The sequence below is a fragment of the Diabrotica virgifera genome, chromosome 6 (genome assembly GCF_917563875.1).
Source record: "Diabrotica virgifera virgifera chromosome 6, PGI_DIABVI_V3a".
In the NCBI taxonomy this organism is placed as follows: Eukaryota; Metazoa; Arthropoda; class Insecta; order Coleoptera; family Chrysomelidae; genus Diabrotica; species Diabrotica virgifera.
In genome coordinates, this window is record NC_065448.1 from 248,556,708 (window position 1) to 248,582,983 (window position 26,276).

A 26,276-nucleotide genomic window follows, 5' to 3' on the forward strand; every position below is an offset into this window, starting at 1 on the left:
CCTGTATTTGATATAAAGAAAATTAGCAATATCAATAACTCTTAAAAAATTTGACAATAAATAAAAAAATATGGCATTAATAAACCATTGCTGTTGTGCTTATTTTTATTTATACAGGGAGTTGAACTTGTTACGATTTTCATACAAAATTGATTATAACTTTGTAAATATCCTGTATAACATTACAAACCTTTATATTTTTGTGATGGAGAAATTAACAGGATTTCGAATATAAAATAAAATATAGGGTGTTCCATTTAAAAAAACATAAGTTTGGTCTGCCACTGTGACAATTAAGATGTATTAAGAGTTGACCTTCCTATTTTTGACTTCTTAATATAAAGTATCGTTTATGCATTTTATTTTTAAAAAAAGTCAATTTTTGGACTTACACGGTCAAAATTATTAAAAAATATAAAAATAAGAAAGCAAAAAGATATACCTATAAATAAAGTAAAAGGACTTAAAGATATAAAAAAGAAGAAGAAACCAAAAAAAAATAACAAAATGGCGGTTCTTGTGTAAAAAAAAACTGTAAATTTACTGGATCAGCTGCTTCATATTTTGTTCTTACTTTATTAACTGACCATAACATTAAAGTCTCTTAATGTAGAAATTCTCCAGCATGCTACAGATTTTTAAAATGAAGAATTCCGCTAAGTTTGCAACTTGTTGCAGATGATTTCTTGAGGAATATTTATATAGGTACATGTCGAGTTATTTATTAAGCAAAAAATTTTTACTGACCAAAGCTGACTTTTTTACTTTTCCCATTTTAAAACTTTGATAAACAGAAAACGATTGAAGATTCTTGCCATCATTTTGTAAATATGTATGTTGTAAATAAAGTTTATGTTAGGAAAAAGAATCTAAAAAGTATATTGAAATACTCCACTTACCTCCAGAAATAACATCCACTATAAAATTAATAACAAAATAATACACGTCTATAGTTTTAAACGAAAATCTAACAATGCCTCAATTGTATAACACACTTTTATTTTATTCGGTCCGCTTTCGTTCAATCCCAACTTTACACTAATATAAATATGTGATATGCTTGTATTGTTCTACCCTCAATGGCCGTTTATGATCCTCAGAAACCTATAGAGCAAGATTCGTATAACATTTCTCGGAATATATAGACTTAAATTTTTGCATTTTGGCCAGGTTTTCGGCAAAATTCACCACTGTGTGTCGCAGGTATTTGAATCCAAAAACATTCAAATACCTACCTGCGGCAGAGTGAAGTAAAGTTCAAAGTACATATATAAAACTATCATCAAACGACCAATAGCGACATATGGCGTAGAAACATGGATCATGACAACAAATCTTATCAATACTTTTTTGAAAGAAATATATTGAGAAGGATATTGGGATCCATCTGCGACAATGGTATGTTGAGAATAAGGCGCAACCATAAGTTATACCAATATTACAAAGAGCCCTTGTAGTAAATTCTGGAATAATAAAAAGATTACACATATACTATATACATTAATATAGATTAATAATACACATGCTACAATCACAATCAAGATGCACTAGAAATAAACAAACCAAGACACGTTAACTGTTACAAGGAGCACTCCTGAATCATGATTTACCATGTATATACATTGTAAATCCCAAATGATGATTTACAAAGTTTATACATTGTACCTAAATCATGATTCAGGAGTACTGCTTGTAACAGTTAACGTGTCTTTGTTTGTTTATTTTTAGTGCTTCTTTATTGTGATTTTAGTATAATACCACACTTAGTGGGACGGCCACCAGCAGGAAAACAAAAAAAGAAGTGGACAGACGAAGTGAGAACCGTTACTAAAGAGATTAAAAGTGGATAACTGGAGGAGAGCAGCCAAGGACAGGGATTCTTGGATATGGATGCTGGGGAGGCCAGGGGCCGACTTGGACTGTAGCGCATAAGAGAAAGAAAGAGGGAGAGCAATTATTATTATGGTGTCGACCAAAGTTGGTACGATGGATTCCGAAGCTTCAAGGAAAGTAACACTGAATCTGTGAAGGGCTTATACTCTCTGCCTCTTTTTGGATCTGTCCTCTCTTTTCACTACTGTATTATCTGAGAATAAACCTCAATTATTAGGTTGGTATAATTGATTTTTTTAAGTTGGAATTTAAGCTTCAATAATTGTGGAAGTCACTATTCAAGTTGGAACTTAAATTTATTGACGTAAAAATGATTTGATATGATGAAGATTTCCAAGTAAAATAGTTAATTGCATAATATTCCATGAAGAAACAGCTTCAAAACAATATACCTACATTATTTATTTGATACTTGCGTATTTGTCTTTACTAAACTGAACTCATTAGTTGTCGGCTCCTTTTCTATAAAGATTACGAAAAGCCAGCGTTTGGCCTTAATTCTAGCAGTCAGTCACAGATTTAAAACTATATCTCGGCAACCGACTATACCAGTCGCCGGTCGATTATAATAATTATAATATAGACTGGTTTCACATTAAATAACTATAACGAAAAATTACTGACTAATAGTCTCTATTGTCAATACGTTGCCGTGACACGACATTATGGCGAAGTAAGATACATAACAGAGGCACTTACGAAACTGTTAGCTGACCGGACTATGTATATTACATTATATGGTTTTTATTATTATTATGGCAAATAAACTATAATACAGGAATATAGAAAATGGGATCTGGAGGTAAATACCAAAAAACACAATATCTATGCGTAGGAAGGGAAGAAACGGAGAACCTGAACCTGTAACAGGAGACAATTGCAAGCTGCAATGAATATGTATACATATCTGATAATAAAACCCTGAATAAGAACAGAAAATAAAAAACGAATTTACAACACAATATTAAAACCAGTAATTAACCTATAGAGCTGAAGTCTGAAAATTAACCAAAAAGTACAATGATAAATTACTACGTTTAGCTACTAAGATGTGGCGGAGAAGTTCAGCAAGAAGATGTGGCTCTAATATTATTGCATGTAACTTTTTTTTATTCTAAAAAAATAAGAATCCCTTTAACCACTTAAAGTTCTGTATTTTGGCTATCTGTGGATAATTATTGTTCAGTCAAATGTATTTTGGGAATTGAGGAAAACATTAAAAATGGCATTTTTAAGGTTTCTACACTAAAATTTGATCGCAAACATCAAAATAACTTGTTTTAATACCGTATAACTACATTTTTAAGTCCCTTCTGTTGAAACATTTTTTTATCTACTCTATGCCACATTATGTATAAGTTTTTAGTTTGTGAAAACTGTCATTATAGATAGCAGTGCGTGAAGTGTTTAAAGTGTGCGTGAAGTGTTTAAAGTGTGCGTGAAATAACAATGTATTTTAAATGGGATTTACTTTTTCGCACACTTTCAATGGGTTTTTTTGGCACACTTTCATATAATCAAATATCATTAACTTTCGCGTTGTCATGGTGATGACAATATGAGCAATGATTTACAACAAAATTTTGACAGTTTTGTGGTTTGAAAGTAGTTAGGATTTTTAAATGTCAAAGTTCTAAAAATTGTAGAATTGAAATGAATTCCAGTGACGAAGAGTTACAGTTTTTTTATTTGTTTATCGAAGAGTAGATAAAATATTGTATGAAACTGTGCGTGAAGTACTTTTTGCGAACTTACGCGATGTATAGCACTCGCTCCGTTGTCGCTCGTGCTCTAAAAATCGCGTGCGTTCGCAAAAAGCATACATCACGAACTGTTTCATAAATAACTATTTTTCAATTTATGATAAAATATAAATGTATTTAAATCACTGTAAAATCGCTAAAAATAATAGTTAAAATACTATAATATATTTATACTTATTATAGATTTATTCGCGCAGCATGGCCCGAACGTATCCTGAACTTACCCAGAGGGAGAACGCTAATAGTCTAGGCGCCAGAGGGGTCACTGTGTCATATTCAATTCTGATGGACAAACTCAACGGTTTCTTATGGATTTTTGGCTGCTGATTACGAATTTCGAGGGGGGATTTCGATCCGAGTGGTCAAAAAATTGTTATAAACAATTTAATTGTTTATAAATTGTTTATAAGGCTCTGGCTCATAAACTAAAAGATATAAAAAAATGTTTCAAATAAAATTTGTTCCTTAATAAAAAACGAAGAAAAAACCGTTTACTAAACTTATCTAACAATTAGAACTCAAGATATTGTAAAATTAGTGCACAATGCAAATTGCAAAATAAGTATTTTTCGAAGCTTTATCGATCGTAACTCAGCTTCTACGCAAATGAGTCTTAGAAGGTGTCGTTTTAAAGCTTAATTAACAGGCTTCTAAACAAAGTTTGTTAAATTACTTGATCTTCATTTGTTTTAAAGTTATACCCGTTTGAAGTTACAATTTTCTTAAAAATATTGTACATTCATTTGTTTATAAGGGTTTCAAGCAAATTTGAGCTATAAACATTTATACTTTAATGAACAATAATGATAGAAAAACTCAAAAGGAACAATTGAAGGTTATGAAAATGTTCATAAGTTTATTTTTGGCCAAGATGTCGATATTTTAATGGCGCGCGCTATGAGGCGCAAGATCGGCTCACCGCGTAAAGGTTCACGCGCTAACTTCTCGATGCAAATTATAATTTCTATGTATACATACGTTATCTTCATTTTTCATTTTTGAAGATCCTAATAAAATTTTATCATATAATTCTTATAATTAAATCATCATACTGTACTCCGTATCACCTTTCATTATATTTACATTGTCTTCTATTTTTTGCACTAAATGAGAAAAAAACATTAAAAACTAATATTTCAGAAGTATAACTAAAAAGTAAGTTGATATTATTTATTAATACTATTTTTACAAACATTTTTTTCATGCATCTGCAAATCTGCATAGAGATATACAGGGAATATCAGCTTTTTTACATCTGCATAAGTTCTTAGCGAAATTTTAACAGTTACATGGTGGTACAAGTCTGTTCTTGTAGGCAGTAAAACTAAAACTTTTTGAGGCTTCAGAGTCTAATTATCTATATGATATCCATATAAAATGGATCTAGTTCTTTTGCAGCATCATCAAGGCCTGTCAATTGTTTGTATGCCGCCACATCATAAATGCTCGTTTTATATGCAATGATGATGCTGCAAAATAACTCGATCCATTTTTATATGGATATCACATATTGGCTCATTTTCATGCGTAGAAGCCGAGTTACGATCGATAAAGCGTCGAAGAATACATACTTACTTGACTGTGAGCCAATCTTGCGCCTCATAGCGCGCCATTAACATATCAACATCTTAGCCAAAAATAAACTTACAAACATTTTCGTAAGCTCAAATTGTTCCTTTTGAGTTGTTTTATCATTATTGTTAATTAAAATATAAATGTTTATAGCTCAAGTTTGCTTGAAACCTTTATAAACAAATTAATGTACATTTTTTTAAGAAAATTATAACTTCACAAGGGTATAACTTTAAAACAAATGAAGATCAAATAATTTAACAAACTTTGTTTGGAAGCCTCTTAATTAAGCTTTAAAAGGACACCTTATAAGGCTCATTTGCATGCGCAGAAGCCGAGTTACGATCGGTAAAGCTTCGAAAAATACTTATTTTGCAATTTGCATTGTGCACTAATTTTACAATATCTTGAGTTCTAATTGTCGGATTTAAGTTTAGTAAACGGTTGTTTCCTCGTTTTTTATTAGGGGACAAATTTTATTTGAAACATTTTTTTTATCTGTTTTAGTTTATGAGCCAGAGCCTTATAAACAATTTATAAACAATTAAATTGTTTATAACAATTTTTTGACCACTCGGATCGAAATCCCCCCTCGAAATTCGTAATCAGCAGCCAAAAATCAATAAGAAACCGTTGAGTTTGTCCATCAGAATTGAAAATGACACGGTGACCTCTATTTGGCGCCTAGACTATAAGTTCTCTTCGCTGCGCGAATAAATCTATAATATATTATAGTTTAGCTCCCCATGCGTGACAAGCTTTATAATATGTACTAATAAGATATTTTCGTAAACAGAAGAAATGTTATGAAGAGCATTGTTGTTTCTGTCTGTTAAATAATTATTAGGTAAAAGTGACACATTACATATGTATGTATATTACAAACCTCGTCAATTTCATTGAAATATCGTTGAATAAAATTGTGACCTTTCGTTTGTTCTCACCTCATTTTTCCGGTTACCTACTTAAGATAACATTGAACATTCGCTGTGTACACTTTTTCAATATTTGTTCTGTTTAAAATACTGGTTATCCTCTATTTCTCTCGTTTTAATCTTCCAAAGAACCCTGTGAGACTACAAAATGATCCTCCTCACGTCTACCCGATCATTTTAAATATCTTTTAATGAGCTTGAGCTGATTTGTTAATAAGTTTATTAGAAAGCAATCATTTAAATAACGATCATAAGCGTGCGACTTGATTGCCTAAATAAGTAATATAATTTCTACTGTTTTGCTGGTGTTGAAGATATAACACCTTTATGAATGTTTACTGATCATTACAAACTTATACCGATATCAGAAAGCCATAATTCGAGTAGCCAGTGGTCGGCAAACTTTTTAGCCAAAGAGCCAAATATGAACATTACAACAATTTAAAAAATTGGGAGCCAAATCTGCTTGTTTAGCAAACTTTTATTACACTAAATAATAAAACTAAAGAGTCTAGTCGGTTGAGATAGTGAAAAATACTCCCAGCGATATTCCAAAAAAAAACCACATGTTCTACATCAAAAAGTATTCGATCAAAAAAATTTTTTTTACCCCAAAATATAACCCCCCAACCCCCAAACAATTAAAACGTGTTTTTTTCGTTTTTTGGCGATATCTTCGTTTCTAATCATCGTAGAAATTCCTTTTTTGTTTCGTTTTCTAGGGTTTTATTTCCTGCAACACTGTATTTTTTACAAAATTTTTAGCGCAAAATACATTTTTTTAAATGTTGATATATAGAACCGAAAAGGGAAAGAACAGCAAACGTGAACCTTTTCAAGGAATGCTATTCCAAGCGTTGAAAATGATCATGTCATCCTTCTCCAGGCCATTCAAAGCAGGTCACTTGTGTTGTAAACATTTATTTCTTCTAGCAAAAAGACTAAGTTTTCACTCTAATGGCATATAAAACAACATAATGCTATTCTACATCCCACCAGAATGAAAACCATGGGAACCTTCTCTGGTTACACCTCCAAGGCTTCTACAATTTGCAAGCCATACGGATGCTGAGACTAAGGAAGATGAGGGAATTCTACAATTTACAATTCACGTCCCATCTGCTCAGCGCGGTAAAGTTCCAACGAGAATGGTTCCCTTCATACTCCACACAGAGTAAATGTAAATCAAAAATGAATAACCATTTTCAATTTCGTTGCAAAACGAAAACACAGCCGAACCATATTCTAGTCCAATCAGAGAGTGCTGCAAGCACCCCTACCGGTTTCGAAACTTATTAGTCTCTCATCAGGAGGCACATATGCTGCCCTCCCTGATCCAACCAAAACAAACCCCAGCGTGCAGTCCCGGATTGCAACGAACGAAATGGTGTAGATGCCCTAGCGGCAACTGCTAGCAAAAAGTCTAAGTTTTCACTCTAATGGCATATAAAACAACATAATGCTATTCTACATCCCACCAGAATGAAAACCATGGGAACCTTCTCTGGTTACACCTCCGAGGCTTCTACAATTTGCAAGCCATACAATTTGCTAGCAGTTGTCGCTAGGGCATCTACGCCATTTCGTTCGTTGCAATCCGGGACTGCACGCTGGGGTTTGTTTTGGTTGGATCGGGGAGAGCAACATATGTGCCTCCTGATGAGAGACTAATAAGTTTCGAAACCGGTAGGGGTGCTTGCAGCACTCTCTGATTGGACTAGAATATGGTTCGGCTGTGTTTTCGTTTTGCAACGAAATTGAAAATGGTTATTCATTTTTGATTTATTTCTTCTCCAATATTTCCAATTACACACAAAGACGTTAGAATTTAGAGCGCCAGACCTCCTTGTTTTTTAAATCCAGAAATTGTGTTTCAAAGCTATTAATGCCAATTTCAAAAAGAGAAAATTTCAATAAGAAGAGGAGTACAACAAGTATGTGTACTATTCCCTCTTCTTCTTCTTCTGCTTCTTTTGGCATCATAACCCTGGATGGGTATTTGCCTGTGTGGCTATGTACTTCCATTCAGATCTCGCTTGTGCCCTTCTCATTCGTTGTCATATATTCATGGTTTTCAGATCGCCTTCCACTCCATCCAATGATCTCGTTCCGCGTTTTCCTTTTTTTCGCCTTCCTACCGGCTTCCATTGTAATAATTTTCTTTGTTGTGTTTATATCTTCTTGTCTCTGGACATATCCCAGCCATGATAGTCTTTTGATTTTTCACAAATCGTACAATACATCTTCATTTAATTCATTAACCTCGTCGTTTCTCCCGATTCTCCATGTAGGCCAGGGTAATAAGACAAAAATATACCCTGTTCGTGACACTTCAGCAGCCACGGTACTGAAGCGTTTTTTCGACAGGTAATAGCTATAGGAACAAATTATAACTATTTCCTGCGTAGGATCTGGCGGCCATTTTTATTTATAAACAATTTACTGTCAAAAAATGGCATTTTCCCTTTTTTTCAAATCAACGGAAAACAGTGAAACTTATGATTTTTTTAGAACAAATATCTTCGAGATTATGGAAAAAGCTTTTAAATGACGTATTACAAAGTTTGATATACTCATCTATTGTTAATATAATTGCGAAAAAAGGTCGGAATTGCAAAAACAAATATTTTCACAGTAACTGTTGTAAAAATTAGTGTACAACTTTGAAATTTTTGTCAAATGAGGGTTCTTTGGTGCTTAATATGTGATAAAAATTTCAAAGCGATTCATTCAATTGTTTAAATTTTATTCAAATTGTTTATCCCAGAGAGCATTTTTTGCAATAACATAAGTCAGAAAAAAATGACGTTAGAACCATTCCACAGGTGACAAATGAAAGAGCATGAGCTATATTTTCAACTTGGTTTAAAAAAAGTGAATAAAAAATGCATTTATTAGTAATAAATAATTATGCAAAAGTACCGCAAAGAAAAATATGAAAAGAGAGAAAAAAAAGTATGCTAAAAAAAAAGAGAGAAAAGTATGCTAAATGTGCAGTCACTCGAGCTCTTTGGGGACCTATTGGGTTGTGAAGAGTAGGTCCTAAAACCAAAAAAAGTTAAATAAAGTATACCATTTTAGTGGGGACTTCAATCGTTTTTTTAGATTATAGTACCATCTATCCATAATTCCAAAAAATGTCTGGAATAAAAGTTACTTATTTTTACGTAAGGAATCCAAATCTGCAATAAAAAATGGGGGCTCCCATTTAAGATTTTAAAGTAACCCCCCACCCCACCTTCGTGGGTCAAGTTTGGTGCCATTCGATAGATTTTTCAAAAATATTGAATAAGTGTATTTTTCAGTTTTTCGATCTGATGTTCATTTCGCGAAATATCGCGGGATTCGTAATTAAAATATTTAATTTACCCCCACCCCTCTCCGTGGGAAGTCGTGTTTGGTATCATTCGATAGATTTTTAAAAAATATTGAGGACGTATTTTTTAATTTTTCGATCTGTCATTCATTTCGCGAAATATTCGTTTTTTTCTTGTGAAACTTTGTGACTCACCCATTTCCTTACGCCTCGCTCAAATCGTCAGATTTTTGAAATATACACTGTTTTGCATGTATGTACTTAACTTACCTTATCTTAATCTGACGATTTCAAGTTTTTTTAAGGATAGATTGTTTTTTCGGCCTCCCCTTAACGAATTCCCTTGCATTAAGAGTCAATATATGGTAGAGGTACATTTTCAGGGTACAAGGTTTCTCCCCATGTAATAATCTGACGCGCTCGAGTAACTGCAAAAATCCCTGCTTGGGCTCCCCTGCCATGAGTTGGGCTTTATCTTTTTTCGTCATTACCCAGGTTCACAATTATAGATTACCACGGGTTTAAACAATGTTTTTGTGATGACTGCCTCAAGAGCTAGGTTGAACAGAACATTGAACACTCGTTGTGTATACTTTTTCAATATTTGATCTGTTTAAAATACTGGTTATCCTCTATTTCTCTCGTTTTAATCTTCCAAAGAACCCTGTGAGACTACAAGATCTACAAGATGAACCTCCTCACGTCTACCCGATCATTTTAAATATCTTTTCATGAGCTTGAGCTGATTTTTTAATAAGTTTATTACAAAGCAATAATTTAAATAACGATCATAAGCGTGCGATCTTATTGCCTAAATAAGTACTTGATTAATTAATTCCACTGTTTTGCTGGTGTTAAAGATATAATACCTTTATGAATGTTTAAAACTATATAGTCCAGGGCGCATCTGTTTTGAGATAATCGTTGAGAGGTGAATCAATTTTTTTTGCAGAAATTGCTTGAAAATAACTCAAATAATAATATCTGCGTTATCCTCCCACTCAAAATGGTCCGGAACATTGTTTAAATAATCAAAATGTCAAAATATGAAGGAAAAATTTGATTTTTTTATTGGTTTTTTGATTATAACTTTAAAACTATTCATTTCTGAGAAAAGTTGTACTGACATAAAAGTTGCGTAATTAAATTTCCTACAATATAGAATTGGTTAAAAATTTAAAAAATAGTCACCCTTGTGGCAATATAGCAATAATTGCAAAAAAACCATACAAAAACAAGTATTCGCATTTTACGTTTTTCAACCATTTATGCTACACTTAGGACCTTTATATTTTACCCAGAAAAACTTTATGATATAGTAAAACAACACTGTAAATTTCATTAAGATCGGTGTAATAGATTTTGCAAAATAAATTTTGAAATCCAGCTTTCGCAAAAAAATTCATTTTTTTAATGTTGCAGGACTGAAAATAAAGCAGATAGCAAGTTGAATTTTTTGCATAGAAGTGTACTGTACCTTTCATTTGCAATTTGCAAAATTAAAATCGATTATTTACCACGGCGTCAGGAAATTTTTTAAATAAACATTTATTTTTGGTGCTACGCGCAGGACAGGGGTGTTCGATTCATACAAGTTGATTTCCACCAAAATTTCTTCCAATCTTTATCTAATATATTATTTTCTTACTCTATATTTTGTTGTATTTTAATATTTTAATTCCACAAATATCAAACTAATTTTATTATTGTTTGTGAAATATTGTTTAAACAATTGTTTAAAAATAATAAACTTTTATTCTCTAAGTTAAAATATATGAACAAAGAAAGTTTTTGCTAAAAAAAGTGTTAAAGGATAGAGTATGTGTTTTTATTTTCCAATAAACAAATGTATTTATTTATATCGAAATGTAATAAAAATTAAAATGTATCAATCATTATCAAAGGTCATTGGAATGCCCAATCAGAGCAAACTATCCGCTGTCCTGCGCGTAGCACAAATAATTAGTGTTTATTTAAAAAAATTCCTGACGCCGTGGTAGTTAATAGATTTTAATTTTGAAAATTGTAAATGAAACGTACAGTACACTTCTATACGCAAAAAAAATCAACTTGCTATCTGCTTTATTTTTAGTCTTGTAACATTTTGAAAAAATGATTTTTTTTGCAAAAGCTGGATTGCAAAATTTATTTTGCAAAATCTATTGAACTGATCTTAATGAAATTTGCAGTATTGTTTTACTGTATCATAAAGTTTTTCTGGGTGAAATATGAAGGTCCTAAGTGTAGCATAAATGGTTTAAAAACGTAAAATACGAATACTTGTTTTTGTATGGTTTTTTTTCGCAATTATTGCTATTTTGCAACAATGCTGACTATTTTTTAAATTGTTAACCAATTCTATATTGTAGGAAATTAAAATTACGCAACTTTTATGTCAGCACAACTTTTCTCGGAAATGAATACTTTTAAAGTTATAATCAAAAAACGAAGAAAAAAAACGAATTTTTCCTTCATTTTTTGACATTTTGATTATCTAAACAATGTTCCGGACCTTTTTGAGAGGGAGGATAACCCAAATATTATTATTTGAGTTACTTTCAAGTAATTTCTGCAAAAAAATTTGAGTCACCTTTCAACATCCAAATGTACTAATATTTTTACAGATGCGCTCTGGTAATAGTGTTCTTATCTTGTGCAGCTTATTAATAATTAGAAACTTCTAAATCTGAGTAAACTAAAATAGATACCTCCGTCGCGTCATCAGAAGACAAAGAAGAGTTTTATACAAAGGTCATGGATATATTGTAATCATAGAATCATAATCAGAGTTCAAATATGCAGGACACTTTACTTTACTGTCCTTTAATACTATATAGTATTTATATAGGCAGTAAATAGGACAATTTACTGCCGTAAATAAAGTTAGATTAGCCACGTTAATTGCCGACGTTCCGAACGGACATGACACGTGAAGAAGGGGGTAAAATGGTAAAATATCTTTTATAATAAATAACGCACTAATACATTTCTTACATCTCTTAAATTTCGCGGATGAATGTTTTCCGATCACATCAAAAAGATATTCCGTGAAATAAAAGCAAGTCCTAAAAGTTTTTATAAGACAACCTTTCACCTTCGAGGCATTGAAAATAAATCGTTAGGGATCAACTTGAAATTGAAATAATGAAATTCCTACCTGTGCTTTTTTATAGCAAGGTCATGCATGTTCTTCAGGGATAGTTCGTGTCGAAAGACCCTTGATGGAGACGAAAGAAAAAGATCGAAATAAAGACCTTCGGAGGTTGCTTTTTTATAATAATATAGTTACTTCATAAAGATTGTTTGAATTGGTACGTACCTATGGTATAATAGGTATGTACCTATCAAAATAATATTGATTTGAAAGTAAATGTAATAGTTATTTATGATATAAGTATCAACAATTATATAGGGTGTCCCAAAAGTAGTGGAACGGTCGAATATTTCGCGAATTAAACATTGGATCGAAAAACTGAAAAATACGTGTTCAATCATTTTCAAAAATCTATCCAATGACACCAAACACCAACCCCCACTACACCCCCTGGAGGTGGGGTGGGGGGTAACTTTAAAATCTCAAATAGAAATCCCTAGTTTTTCTTGCAGATTTGGATTCGTTACGTAAAAGTAGGCAACTTTTATCCAAGACATTTTTTCGAACTGTGGATAGATGGCGCTACAATTGGAGAAAACGATTTATCCTGATACCATAGGTAAATTATAGAAACGGTCTAATATCTCGAGAAATACACTTCCAAATGAGAAACCAAAAAACAGGTTTTTAATATTTTTCGAAAACCTATCGACAAACACCAAATATGACCCTCTAACCCAACCCGTGGAGATGGGGTGGGGGGTAAATTTAAAATCTTAAATAGCAACCCCCACTTTTTATTGCAGATTCGAATTCGTCATGAAAAATTAAACAACATTTATTTGAAACATTTTTTAAAATTGCTGATAGATGGCGCTAATAAATCGTATTTTTCCAATTAAAGCGCCATCTATCAACAATTCTAAAAAATGTTTCGAATAAATGTTGCTTAATTTTTCATGACGAATCCGAATCTGTAATAAAAAGTGAGGGTGCTATTTAAGATTTTAAAGTTACCCCCCACCCCACCTCCAGGGGGTGGGTTGGAGGGTCATGTTTAGTGTTATTCGATAGGTTTTCGAAAAGTATTAAAAACCTTTTTTTTGGTTTCTCATTTGGAAGTGTATTTCTCGAGATATTAGACCGTTTCTATAATTTACCTATGGTATCAGGATAAATCGTTTTTCCCAATTATAGCGCCATCTATCCACAGTTCGAAAAAATGTCTTGGATAAAAGTTGCCTACTTTTACGTAACGAATCCAAATCTGCAAGAAAAACTAGGGGTTTCCATTTGAGATTTTAAAGTTACCCCCCACCCCACCTCCAGGGGGTGTAGTGGGGATTGGTGTTTGGTGTCATTGGATAGATTTTTGAAAATGATTGAACACGTATTTTTCAGTTTTTCGATCCGATGTTTAGTTCGCGAAATATTCGACCGTTCCACTACTTTTGGGACACTCTGTATATTATTCATTCTCAATTACAGGACAATACCTTGAAAAACTTTTACTTGAACTTGACTGACATTCCATTTTTATATTTTTCTTGACATTACATCAAAACTGCCTATACTGTCAATACGTAAATCATAACAACTATAGAATAACATCTACTTTTATTGTTGTATATTCTAACAAGTTTTAATAGTTTTTTCTACAAACGTGTTAAAATGCAATAGTACAGTTTAAATTAAATTTTAAAAAACCTTCTGAAAAACCTTTTTCAAGTTGCGCAAGTTGTACTGTTAATATTAATGTTAATAAATGAAATATAAAAAATATTTTGACGTTTGTTTTCAAAATTTGACATTTCAATTTTAACTGCAGCGCAAATTTTAAAGCACTAGTGCTTTAAAGTAACATTTTTAACGCTCCTATGGAGTGCTAAAAGTTGCATTTTTAACACGTTTGTAGAAAAAATATTTAAAAAACTAAATATTTTTTTTATTTTTGTAATACATATTTACAATTTGTTCTTAACTAAGAATAATAGGTAAATTATTTGACTAAAAATTGAAAATTTGACTTGTAGAGGGTGATACATTGATCACTGTCTTTACATAAATTAAATTAAAACAAGTTTAATTTTATTAATATAGATAATTCGAGTCTTCTTGCTTTATAGGTCCGCTATTTTTTATTTTGAATCACATCAAGCGTCATACTTCATTATAAAAGTTATATTTTATTTAAAATGCCTTAAAGGGCTACATCACAGAACATTTTCGGAATAAAAATTCCATCATCAGTCTTCTTACAGCTTAATGCCATGCTTGAGCCACCAAGATATATGTGGGTGAAAACCGTTTAAAGCTCACATAGTTATAAAATGTTAAACTAGCATTATTATGTTAAACTGAAAGTGATGTTTAAAATATTCCTGGATATAATATGAGGCCATTAGAGCCAGAGTGGCCTAACTGAGTTTAACATTACTTTAAATAATCAAAGAAATTAATCAGAAGCTAACAATTTCCGATTGTTTTAGTAGTTTGATGTTGACCAAGCATCATTATTGATCTTCTTCTTCTTTTAGTGGCTATTCGTTTCGAATATTGGCGATCATTCTGGCTATAATTATTTTATTATTTTATTTTAACATATTATTAATCATTATTCATAATAACATTCATAATCATTATTATTTTAACATATTACATATTATTGATCAACATTCAATTATTAAAACAATCGATCATTGATAGCTTCTGTCTGATCATTTTCTTTGATTATGTAAAGTAATGTTAAAATCAGTTAGGCCACTCTGGCTCTCATGGCCTCATATTAGGCACCACAGGAGTCCTTATGATACGTAGGTTGGTTGCTTTTGTCTGGAGGATGGATCCTCACATTACGGACAGTAACCGGCAACTGAATTGAAATTTCGAAGGATGTCAGAACTGAGTTCTGAGATTGTTCAAAATGCCATTTAATTCAGTTGTTAGTTACTGTCCGTGAGGTGAGGATCCATCCACGAAAAGCAACCCACGTGTCGTGGTGAGTCCTGTAGTGGCTAATATTATATCCAGGAATATTTTAAACATCACTTTCAGTTTAACATAATAATGCAAACATTTTATAACTGTGTACGATTTAAAGGGTTTTTGTTGGAATCTAATATTCAACTATAAATTATTATTTTTGTTGCCGTTGCTTAAATAAATAATACGCAGTCTTCAAGGACCTGCCGACTTCCCAGAAACATAAAACTTAATTCGATACATAGAACTATTGCATAAAATTGCGTAAAAGTGTCATGTTACATGTGAATGTGAGAACGGTGTTAGTTCTGTGTTCTGTTTTTGGTATTCAGTCTGTTAGAATATTTTGTAGAAGAAACACATCTCTTAATTTCTTTGTATATATTATTGTAATAATTCGGTTCGGTTCAAATAAAAATAGTTTTTATCTTTTATTTGTACCTTTTATTACCTTATATTTCTAATAGTTTTCACCCACATCTTGGAGGCTCAAGCATGTCATTAACCTGTAAAAAACACTGATGATGGAATTTTTATTCCGAAAATGTTCTGTGATGTAGCCCTTTAAGGGATTTTTTCAATTATAAAAATATTTCTATCTTTTAGAGAAGTTGTTTTTAGAACAATGAAAAATGTTAAATAAACTGGATAGTTGAGTGGTGGCAAGTACCGTATTTCGAAAGTTATAATAAATGGCTAATACTCTCGTCCTCGTCATCGAAGAAGAGACGTTTTCATTTGCTCGTAAAATTGGATCGTCATGGCATCATTTTACTGCATAATAAAATTACCGAGAAAGCACGTTTTATATTCTAAAGTATTATATAGGTTCTAGATGAGTAATAAAACGACTTCGAGCGACTTGCGTTAATTTTAATTTAAAAACTTTCAATGATCTAATAAAATTTTCTGATGCATTATGCAAGAAATTTCTGGAATCATATAGGATATAGGAAAGCATAGTACATACTGAGAAAAATTCTAAGAACGACTCATTAGACTATTTGTGCGAAATTCATTGCATGACTTTGGCATTGGGTTTCATTAGTATGTAATGTAACAAATATGTAAACATACCTACATTTTAATCCCCTATAAAAGAACGTTTATACTTTATGATATTTTAAACAATAGGAGTCAACAACAGAGAAAAGAGATAGATAAAGCGAATGAACTACACCAGGCACAGTAGAAAAAATGGGCGACTACGAACTCCCCCATGCTACCTAGATTTTAATGGCTTCAGTTTTAGAGTAGGATTAAAAGCGACTACGAACTGCCCCACGCTACCTAGTAGGCCTGGATCCCGCGTATGAAAAAAAAGTTGATTAATAGCAAGCTGAAAATTTGTTAATAGCTTAAGGGTGTCTAGTCGAATAAACTTTAATATGTGTGAACACTGGAACAGGGGCAGTTTTAATTGTGGAACAGGTTAAAAATTTGGAACGGTCACAGCACGAAAACGGCACATTTATTTTGTCCGACAGAACAGACTTAAACTCTTCGAACAGAGATTAAACTCTCATGAAAAAATCAGACTGCTATTTATCACCAAATGGGCGTTTTAATGAGTGGAACATGTAGAATATGTCAAATGACAGGAATTATGACAGGTAATAAATAGCAGTCTGATTTTTGCATGAAAGTTTAATCTCTGTTCGGAGAGTATAAGTCTGTTCTGTCGGACAAAATAAATGTGCCGTTTTCGTGCTGTGACCGTTCCAAATTTTTAACCTGTTCCACAAATAAAACTCCCCCTGTTTCAGTGTTCCCATATATCAAAGTTTATTCTACTAGACACCCTTAAGCTATTAACAAATTTTCAGCTTGCTATTAATCAACTTTTTTTTCATACGCGGGATCCAGACCTATAGGTACTTAGATAATATTTTTGTGAACATATATAGTTTTTATTTTACTTTATTGTATTCAAAAAGGAACCCAATTCCCAAAGCATGAGCGAAAATTTTAAATGATTAAATAATGAAACTATAACAATATAATCGAATAAAGTTTATTTATAAATCTACAGTGACTTATATACAATAACAAAAACTACAGTTAAACAATAACAATGCTTAATTCTAATGTCTGATTAGTGATTAAAATTAGTAAGAGTGAACACTATATCTTAGATTTTAAAAGTTAGCTGCATAATAATTGCAAACTGACTTAATGTAGTCTAATTTAGTAATGTTTTGATTAACGTAATATTCATTTAGCCCATTTTCAATAACATCAACTTTTCTTTTTGCCGTTTTATCAAGTTTTTTTTTAATCTATGTGCAGTTCTAATTTTCACATATACTTCTGCTTGCAAATTTAACAAAATGTCTGTAAATTTAAATATGTCAGGATGTGATTTATAAAAACATTCGTTAAATTTCGAGTGAAATGATTCACATGCATTTGTAGTAAATATAAGAGATGATGAATTTGAAGCCCACATGTAAGGTGAAAATGTTGAATCTTCCCTTAAATAATTAATTATCAACTAGGTAATCACAAAATTGCAAAACTCTGTCATCTTCTGGCATAATATTAAAAAGTTCACCAGAAAAAAAATCCCCAACATCATTTGGATCTAAATAAGGAATGCCGAAAACAATTTTAAATATTTTCCAATAACAGTTTGATTTTTATATTCCGAGGACAAACCTAAATTTTAAATTTTTCGGTACCAATTTTGTGTTAAATGAAATTTGCAACAAAAAATAATAATGTCGGGCCACACTAACTTGGCTGCATTTTGAATTGCTATTTCAAAATCAGAAATTATTCGCTTCGGTTTGAAATTTATATTCAAATCTGTACGTATTGTTATTAATGTATCAAAAGTACTTTTGTACGATTGCTGTGATTTATTTGGTAACAAACAAAATACTAGAGGAACATAAAAACCGGTTTTGTAGCCATGTATAGTAAACATCTGATAAAAATATTTAGAACAGTATTGAAAAGGTCCATCTACCTACATACAAAGAATCTACATTACACAAAAAGTAAAGATTTATGACACAACTAAAAATTGCGGAATTATTTTTCGTAGATAATAAAAAGTTTTCACCTGTATTTGTTTTTAAATTTAAGTTCACTAACACTTGTAGAACTGCTTCCTGTGACTTGGGCAATGATTGTGTGGATTTTCGTCTTGCAGCATAGATATTTCTTCGAACGCAAGAAATGTCTTTCGTCGTCAGCGGTAAATTGCTGAAATTTTCCTTCCTCAATTCCTTGAGGACAATCTTTAAAGGTCTTTCACATATATCTTCTACAGCTTTTCTCTTTGTAGAATTACTAAAAATTTGCCGGTCAACGTGGATATCTAGAGCATGATCATGCTCCACCGATGCTTTTTCAAGAGTAACGTAATTTTCATCACCTTCCTTTGTGTACTCTTTTTGTTGACACCCTTTTTTGATGCATCGCCATCTAACTTTTCCATCTTTGGAGACATGGGCCTTTGAATATTTATATTCATTAATTATTAATAAAAGTTCTCCCTTTTGACTAAACTAGTAGTTGAATTCGTCATTTAAAAGTTAAACACTAACGGACAAAACCGGACACTATACCGTAATACTTGCAATTGAAGTGAATAACTGAAAATATTTATGTACTTTCAACTATAATCAAATTTGGAATTTCCGGTCATTAAGACTTAATCCCCAACTTTCTCGGCGATGGGGCAGCAGGTACTTGGGATTAATGGGCCCAGGTAGTTCGTGGGGCAGTTAGATAACGCCGGAAAAAATAATCATCAACAAGAAAGAAATAACGAAACAAACTAAAACAAATGATTTTAAGGATTTAAATAGACCAATTCTTAAGTATGGACGTGAGTCCTGGTACTAAGAAAGCAACAGCAAAGCAAGATACAGGCAGCAGAGATGACATATTTACGAAGATTACAGGGAGTAACTAGAAGATATCTGGTAAGAAACGAATGTTATCAGAGATTAATTAAAAATAGAGTCAATGGTATGTTGAAAAAAAAAGTACTTAAGTTGGTGGAGTCATCTGCAGTCTGCAGGGATTTGAAAATATTATCAAAAAGATTTGGGAAACTAAAACCCAAGGTAAAAAGAAGAGGAGAAGACCTAGGAGACTTTGAACGATGTTATAACAAAATAACTTGACAAAAAAGGAATTATATGGAGGCAAAGGCGATGGCACAAAACAGGCAGATCTGAAAGAGATTCGTGCCCAGTTGAAGTGACAGTGTATTTTTTCATCCCTACACCCTATGGGTAGAAGGGAATTAGTTTATATAATTCCCTTTTAATTCTCTTTCGAATGAATGAGAGTCGTATGGCCTGATTCGATAATAATAATACTAAATACAAACAAATCGTCGTTTGATTAAATTGTTAATGGATTTAAATATGAAAACAACTCAATAATAAGTAATCCATACTTACGATTACATAATCTGCAATAAAAATCTGAAACTATTGTTTACGCTCCATTAAATAATTAGAGCGACTGTTCTAGATGTTTTAAAAATAAATAAAATTGTTCATTAGCTATATGCAATGTTAATTGGGTTAGGTTAAACGAGAACCCCGCGAATAATAATACGGAGTGAACATAAGATAGAGATATGCGGTTAACACATTAATTCGTTATCGAATTTGGTTTTCCGCTCCATTTCCGGGATTATGTATCCTCAAAAAGTAAAAAAAAAACAACTGCGTAGATTTAGAGTTATTTATGATATAAGTGTTAAAAGTACAATTTTAAGGCACGCATGTGAAGGTTTGCAGAATGAGCGAAGCGAATTCTGCAATTCACGCGAGTACCTTAAAATGTACTTTTAACGCGTATAGTGTTGGAAAATTCTCGAGAAAAATCGGAGAATATTCTCAAGAATTTTCTCGAGAATATTCTCGATATGGAGAATTTTCTGAGAATGAACCCTATGACGCGCTTAGCAGGGATATTGTTAAAGATGAAATAGGGTATTAAAAATCATGAAATTATAACAAAATTATGTGTATGTATAACAAATAATGGATGTGGTGTCTAAATCTGAAAAAGATGAGGCCTCAGATTCAGAATCTATTTATATCATTAGCTCATCCTGGTCATCTACATTTTGCATTTCAATGTATTGATGAGAAGTTGTGGGATTTTGTTTTTCGAGTCGCCCGCTCAGTCATGGATTGGTCTATGTCTAATAATTTTAAATTGTGAGAAATAAAAGTTACCTTACCAGCTCGTTCATCAGCAAGCCGGTTTCTTTTAGAGGAGTTTCAGTTTAACCATTTGAAGGCATGCTTAATATATCAACTGCTATTTTAGTTAATATTGTTCCGAAACATGCACCTTTCCACCATATGATTAGGTCTAGTTTTTCAATTGATTTTACAACAGATGGTTTTCCAAAAAATACCTCCTAGGACCGATAAAGTGTCAAATCTGCCATTATTTCAGCCGAGTTGTATTAAATAGTGTGTTGTTACTGCCTTCTGGTTCTAATTAATTAAAAGGCTAAACACATCTTACTATACATTATATTTTATTCACTGGTATCCAATATCTAAACAATAACATTAGTGATTCATAGCGCCTCGCCTTACTACATACTAACTTCTAATAATTATTTGTATATCTATATCCATACTGATTGCTCAGCGTGTTTTTATACCTATCTGAACCATAACAAATATAGTTCAAGTTCACTCGTAATAAACATGTGATACAAACTATAAGCTATTGTTTTTATGTATGTTCAATACCCTAAAGGTTAATAACATCATATTTAAATTATGATTTATACAGAGGGTTCATAATATACCACAGAGTCATCATATTTTAAAATTGCTAAATTATCTATAAACTCACATATTTTAAAGTTGCTAAATTATCTATAAACTCAGTTCCTTCAACTTGTTCTTTTCTACTTAAATGAACACCATTCTAAATATTTGCACGTTAATATAGCACCAAAACAATAAATACTGACACTGTAAACACCCTAGCTACTAGACTAAATTTACAATCAAGATGCAGTACAAATAAACAAACCAATACCCGTTAAAAGCTACTAGGAGCACTTCCAAATCGTAATTTACAATGTATATACATTGTAAATCCCAAATCATGATTTCCAAAGTTTATATATTGTAAATTATGATTCGGGAGTACTCCTAGTAGCATTCAAAGTGTCTTGGTTTGTTTATTTCTACTGCATCTTGAATGTAAATTTAGTATAGATGTTTGGGATGCAAAAAATATACTAGGTAAATTGACAAAAACAATATACATATTTTTTAAATTATAATAATTTGACCCATATCTAGTTTTTATTTTTATTTCGGTTTTTGTAAATATAGAAAATTCTCACCGAGAATATTCTCGAGAATTTTCTCGTTTTCGAGAATATTCTCTTACATCACTAAACACATATATCATACAATATTTTTTTCTACAAACGTGTTAAAAATGCAATAATACAGTTTAAATTAAAAAACCTTTAAAAAAACCTTTAATCCATTGAAAGGAGATAGTTTTAAATTACATCGTATATTACGGACCTTAGCAACCATTGTTGACTTTATTGTTTACGGAAGTTTTGAAGCATCTGTCAGACGTCTGTTAGTTTTGTAAAACGCGGTTGTGGATTTTTCGTTAAAATGCAAGAAAATATCGTAGAAAAAGATCAATTATTTCAAGATATATAGAGGTAGCGGCCAGTCGAGCTATCCTGGATTTGTTGCCGAGGAAATCCATAATGCAATATAATAGTGTACTATTAATATTAATGTTAATAAATGAAATATAAATATTTTGACTTTTGCTTTCAAAATTTGACATTTTACTTTTAACTGCAGTGCCTTACAAATTTTAAAGCACCCAGTGCTTTAAAGTGACTTTTTAAGGCTCCTATGGAGTGCTAAAAATTGCATTTTTAACACGTTTGTAGAAAAAATACTTTGTGTTTATATTTGGTACACTTTGCGGAATATGTATTTATAAAATTAGCTACAAATCTAAATACAAATGTTGAATAAACAAAATATACAGGGTGTTTCATTGGAAATATTTTAACTGTAAATTCCTGGGCTCAAAATATTTGTATTTAACCCAAGAAATCACCTAGTCCGAATATGCTTCCTAAGGGAGCTACAGCTCTTTGAAGATGGCGCCTTGTAATTGGTGAAGAACCGGTCACAGGCGTCCGTTTTGGGTAGGGCAGCGGTTATTTATCGCATAACTTTTTTGACTTTCATTTTTAAGCATTTTTGACACTGGATTATTAAATTGTGAGGTATTCTAGTGCTAAAAGTGACTCTTGCTTTAAGTCGGTAAAATACCCAGTTTTATTTTGAAAATTATTTTCAAATTCACGTTATCACTTTGTTTCTTTTCTCGATTATTAGATTGTATTGTATAGTATATAAATTACTGTAGTCACCGAAGTGGGTGGAAAAATAATCCGATTAAGTAAATAATTGAATAATTTACGCGATTATACAAGTAACTGTTATCCAAAAATATTCAAAACCTGAACGGAAATAGAAAATCTTATGTTGCCGATGACGACATCGCTGTCAACTAATGTTTACATCCAGTGCATAGCTCATGCGAATAAACTTTAAATATATCTTTTTTCTAAGATGATTTTCTAAATATATTTTATGCAATAAAGGTGGCAGCATGCATCCTTGTTTTATCCCTCTCTTGATCTGTATATCGTTTATTTCTTTATACAATTAATACAGGTTATTTATAATCCTCAGATAGCAATGATCTATTCCAATCTCTTCTAATATTTTCTAATCTGTCGTGTTTTACAGTGTCAAATCTTTTTTTATAACATCTCTCTACACTGAACAAAAAAAAAGACTGTTTAATTTTCATATTTTATAAATATTTCGAAAAATATTTTTCAAAAGTATAGTGTATTGCCCCTTTTATCAGCCATCTATGGTTTACCATAATATTGATATGGCTTATGGTTTGATTGTTACAGACTGCCGGGGGTGAGTGACTGCTCGGCCGGGCAAACGGCCCGGGTAACCTCCAATCTGCACCCAACGAGTACTATGGCCGTGAGCCGAGTCCCGAGCCCACCGCCACAGGAGGTCAACACGCCCGTAGCCGAAAATTGGTGTTATACACAGGTCAGTATTTTTCAGTTTTATATACATTTGGACAATTGTTTCTTGTTCAATTATTTTGAAACAAATGTTTACTTTCAAATAAATTAACACCAATCCATGCTTTATGTGAAGAATTTAATAACTAAAAAGTTTCTTAAGAAAAAATGAAAAGCTACAATCTTCATTGTGTGTAATTCGTGTGTGCAAGCATGTTCAATGAAGTGGAACCCCTTGAATTTTCTGGAAAGGTCTACCATTCCTAGCTCAATTGATTGTCGTAGATGTCAACTATCACAATGCCCCCAAAATGAGAATAGTCGGCGAAAGGTAGAAGTTAAAAAATTACTTGTTATTTGAGGAAGGTGGAAAAACCATATGTGTAACATGGGTGTAAAGTGCCTTTTCCTCATTTGAATGATTACTGCCCTCCGCTACACGTCGGGCAGTAAACTTCATTCTCGGGAGAAAAGTAGCACTTTAATCCCTTGTTATACAAATAGCTATTTCAAAATTTAAACCGAAGGTTACTAAAGATCATCAGTTGGATGTTATACTTACTTACTTAAGCCGTCCTCTTGTACCTTACGGTGTCGAGGTAAGTGGAGAAATCAGACGTCTCCATGCCTTTCGGTCAGTAGCTAGTCTCTGCTTCTCTCCACCCAATATTTTTTTACGCAAGCCTTTCCAATACTTGCGTTCCACGTTCTTGTTGGCCTGCCTCTTCGTCGTTTGTTGTCACATGCCGCTTTCCATACCCTCTTTACAGTTCTACCTTCACTCATTCTCGCCATATGTCCGAACCACAATAACTGTATCGTTTCAAGTCTGTCTAAGGTCGTTCCAACACCGCACCTTTCACGTATGTCTTCATTTCTTATACGATCACGTCTGGTCACCCCGGATACCGCACGTAAATATCGCATTTCGCATGCTTGAATTTTACTACGGATGTTGTCGTTCACTGTCCACGTTTCACTACCGTAGAGTAGCACCGGCTCGTATACAGTTTGAAATACTTTCATTTTTGTTTTCAGGCTTACTTCTTTCTTCCTAATAAAACTTTTATTTAGTGCATAGTATGTTGGGTATAGTTAGTCGGATGTTGTTTATAAAGTAAATTGTAAAGACTGCAATTCATCATATAGTGGGCAAACACACCAATACCTACATAGAAGAGCTGTTGTTGCACAAAAACAGAGTGTACAAACTAACAAATTAAACATTACATTCTCTAGAAAATAGCAGTTGTGTTGATTTTGAAAATGTACAAATTTTGGAAAAAGAAAAGAACTACAACAAAATATGCATATTGGAGATGACTCACATAAAAAGATCAATATTGTATCAGTAATAAGACCGACATAAAATAAATCTCCAATATATATCACAACTTAATCAATTCAGTTAATCTAGTCATAGTTCATGATTGAACCATAGGGCTTTTCATCGATTGTCATTTGTTTCGAGCTTCTGTCATGTGTTGTATAATCTGTGTATAATATTAATATACACGGATTATACGACATATGACAGAAGCTCGAAACAAATGACTGTGAATGAGAAGCCCTATAGACATAAATATTATCATATACAGAGTGTCATGTTGAACAAAGTCACAACACTATCTTTTTCTTTTGGCTAGGTGCTGTTTCACTCTTACGCATAGTAAATCTGCGACGGTAGTCATCCCCTTCCGTGTCTATACCTCCACTTAGTTTCTTGTTAGTTGCTCGATACAATGTGCTAGAAAGAGATAGCGCAAACCAGTCGAAGAGATCTTGTCGTCAGGAAGCGCAGACGGTAGGCTCAGTCTATGTTAATATATACGTCTATAGACTGAACCAATTGTAGTTTAAGTGTCAGACTGTGGTTTTAGAGTAAAATGTCACTTTTGAGAACTGTCAAAGCGTATGTATTTGACTCGACATTGGTCACTGCGCGTGTGTCACCTTCATTGCGAATGTCATCTCGCGATTCTATTGGTTAAAAATCTGTATCATAATGAAAATCTGTATCGATCATAATCATAATGAATCTCATTTAAGTAATGAATAATTGCTATATTTATTAAAGTTTGAGAGTAGAAAATAGTTATTTATGAAACAGTTCGTGAAGTATGCTTTTTGCGAATGCACGCGATGTTTAGAGCACGAGCGACAACGGAGCGAGTGCTATACATTGCGTAAGTTCGAAAAAAGTACTTCACGCACAGTTTCATACAATATTTTATCTATGATGAATAAATAAAAAATCTGTAACTCTTCGTCACTGGAATTTATTTCTATTCTACAATTTTTAGAACTTTGACATTAAAAAGTTTTAACTTCTTTCAAACCACAAAACTGTCAAAACTTTTGTCGTAATTTATTGCTCATTATGTCATCACTATGACAACGCGAAAGTTAAGGATATTTGATTATATGAAAGTGTGTCAAAAACAGTGCGAAAAAGTAAGTCCCATTTAAAATACATTGTTACTTCACGCACACTTTAAACACTTCACGCACTGCTATCTATAATGACAGTTTTCACAAACTAAAAACTTATACATAATATGACATAGAGTAGATAAATGCTTTTATGGGTTAAAAGACTATTTAGTTACCATATGAA

General features: G+C 32.2%; 1 protein-coding gene across 15 annotated transcripts in view; it reads left to right on the forward strand.

Moving 5' to 3' along the window:
- The window catches only part of LOC126887500 (protein roadkill), a 506,726-nt gene that overhangs the window by 204,956 nt on the left and 275,494 nt on the right, over positions 1-26,276 (forward strand). For all 15 annotated transcript variants that reach the window (XR_007699087.1, XR_007699088.1, XR_007699086.1 and 12 more), the window contains one exon: positions 23,534-23,684. Coding sequence is in view for 4 of the 15 variants with exons in the window: in XM_050655116.1 (XP_050511073.1) it covers positions 23,534-23,684 (151 nt within the window). In the remaining 11 variants the exon portion in view is untranslated. The remainder of the gene's footprint in view (positions 1-23,533; positions 23,685-26,276) is intronic.